This window comes from Etheostoma cragini, chromosome 12, assembly GCF_013103735.1.
Source record: "Etheostoma cragini isolate CJK2018 chromosome 12, CSU_Ecrag_1.0, whole genome shotgun sequence".
In the NCBI taxonomy this organism is placed as follows: Eukaryota; Metazoa; Chordata; class Actinopteri; order Perciformes; family Percidae; genus Etheostoma; species Etheostoma cragini.
Genome location: NC_048418.1, coordinates 478,697 through 480,036, shown reverse-complemented (window position 1 = coordinate 480,036; position 1,340 = coordinate 478,697). Strand labels below are relative to the sequence as shown.

The 1,340-nt window shown below is 54.8% G+C and overlaps 1 protein-coding gene across 1 annotated transcript in view; it reads left to right on the top strand.

Moving 5' to 3' along the window:
• The window catches only part of rasal2 (RAS protein activator like 2), a 35,975-nt gene that overhangs the window by 22,161 nt on the left and 12,474 nt on the right, over positions 1-1,340 (top strand). Inside the window, exon 6 of the mRNA XM_034887358.1 lies at positions 184-377. Within this exon, the coding sequence (XP_034743249.1) occupies positions 184-377 (194 nt within the window). The remainder of the gene's footprint in view (positions 1-183; positions 378-1,340) is intronic.

Sequence of the window (1,340 nt, the reverse complement as noted above, 5' to 3'; positions counted from 1 at the left end):
TTTTCCCCACCCTGTGCGGCCCAGGAGGGCGGGGTGTGTTTGTTTTGCCCACCCTGTGCAGCCCAGGGGGGCGGGGTGTGTTTGTTTCCCCCACCCCTTGCGGCCCAGGGGGCGGAGTGTGTTTGTTTCCCCCACCCCGTGCAGCCCAGGGGGGCGGGGTGTGTTTGTTTTCCGTACCTGCAGATGATGCTCTTCATCTGTCCGTCCTTCTCCTCCTGCTGTCTCCGCAGCCGGTCCTCGCTGTCCTCCAGGCGGTGCTTGTACTCCAGCAGCAGCTTCTGCATCTGCTGCTCCTGCGCCGCCAGCCGCCGCTCGTACTCCTCCAGCCGCCGGCCCGACGCCCGCAGGCGCTCCTTCAGCCGCGAGATCTCCAGCTCGTACTGGGGGGGAGGGGGAGGGGTTAGTCAGACATCAACAACTTCCTGTTTACACAGAAATCAAAGAGCACTTATCGAGCTGTTTGTCTTTTCTGACCTTTACATGAGGTCATAAAAGAAGAAGAAGAAGAAGAAGACAAAGAAGAGGAAGACGAAGAAGAGGAAGAAGAAGAAGAGGAGGAAGAAGAAGAAGAAGAAGAGGTCGGACGCATGTCGCCTGCCGAGAGGCGTGAAGCGACATTAAAGAAACGCCAAAAAACAGTTACATAAGCGTTGGAGAAACATTTTTAAAAAAATGTGAAAAGTATCGAGAAGAACTTTGAAATACGCATCAGATGTCGGAAAAATACCTTCATGCAAAAAAAAAAAGGTTTAAAAAAAGAAGTCCTCATCCTAAGAGAAGAGGATTTAAATGCCCGTGTCCTCCGGGTACGACGCAGCGGCGGCGAACAGGGGACTGGGTTGCTATGGTTACCTAACACGTACCTTCTCGGCGTTCCTGCCCTCCTCCCTGCTCCCCTCGCCCCCCCCCTCCTCCTCCTCCTCCTCTTCCTCGTCCTCATCGTACTGGCCGTTGTTCAGCACCCAGGCTGCCGTCCGCTCCACCGGAGACATCGCCACGGCAACCGCCGCCGCCGCCTCCACCGGAGACGCCACCTGAGGACAAGAGGACATCTCTAAAAACCAGAACATACATATATACATATACATATATACATATATATATATAACTCCGTGTTTCCCTCTGTAGAGGATGAACGGGAGTGGATTTTAACTCCCGTCCCGCTCCTGTTTAAACTGACTCACGCTCCCATTTGACGCCATTTTGGGCTTGATGAACGAAGCGATGCTCGGCTGATCCCTCCGGTTCCTCTTCAGACGGCTCGTACCTGAGTCCCTAGCGTCCCTGAGTCCCTAGCGTACCTGAGTCCCTAGCGTCCCTGAGTCCCTAGCGTCCCTGAG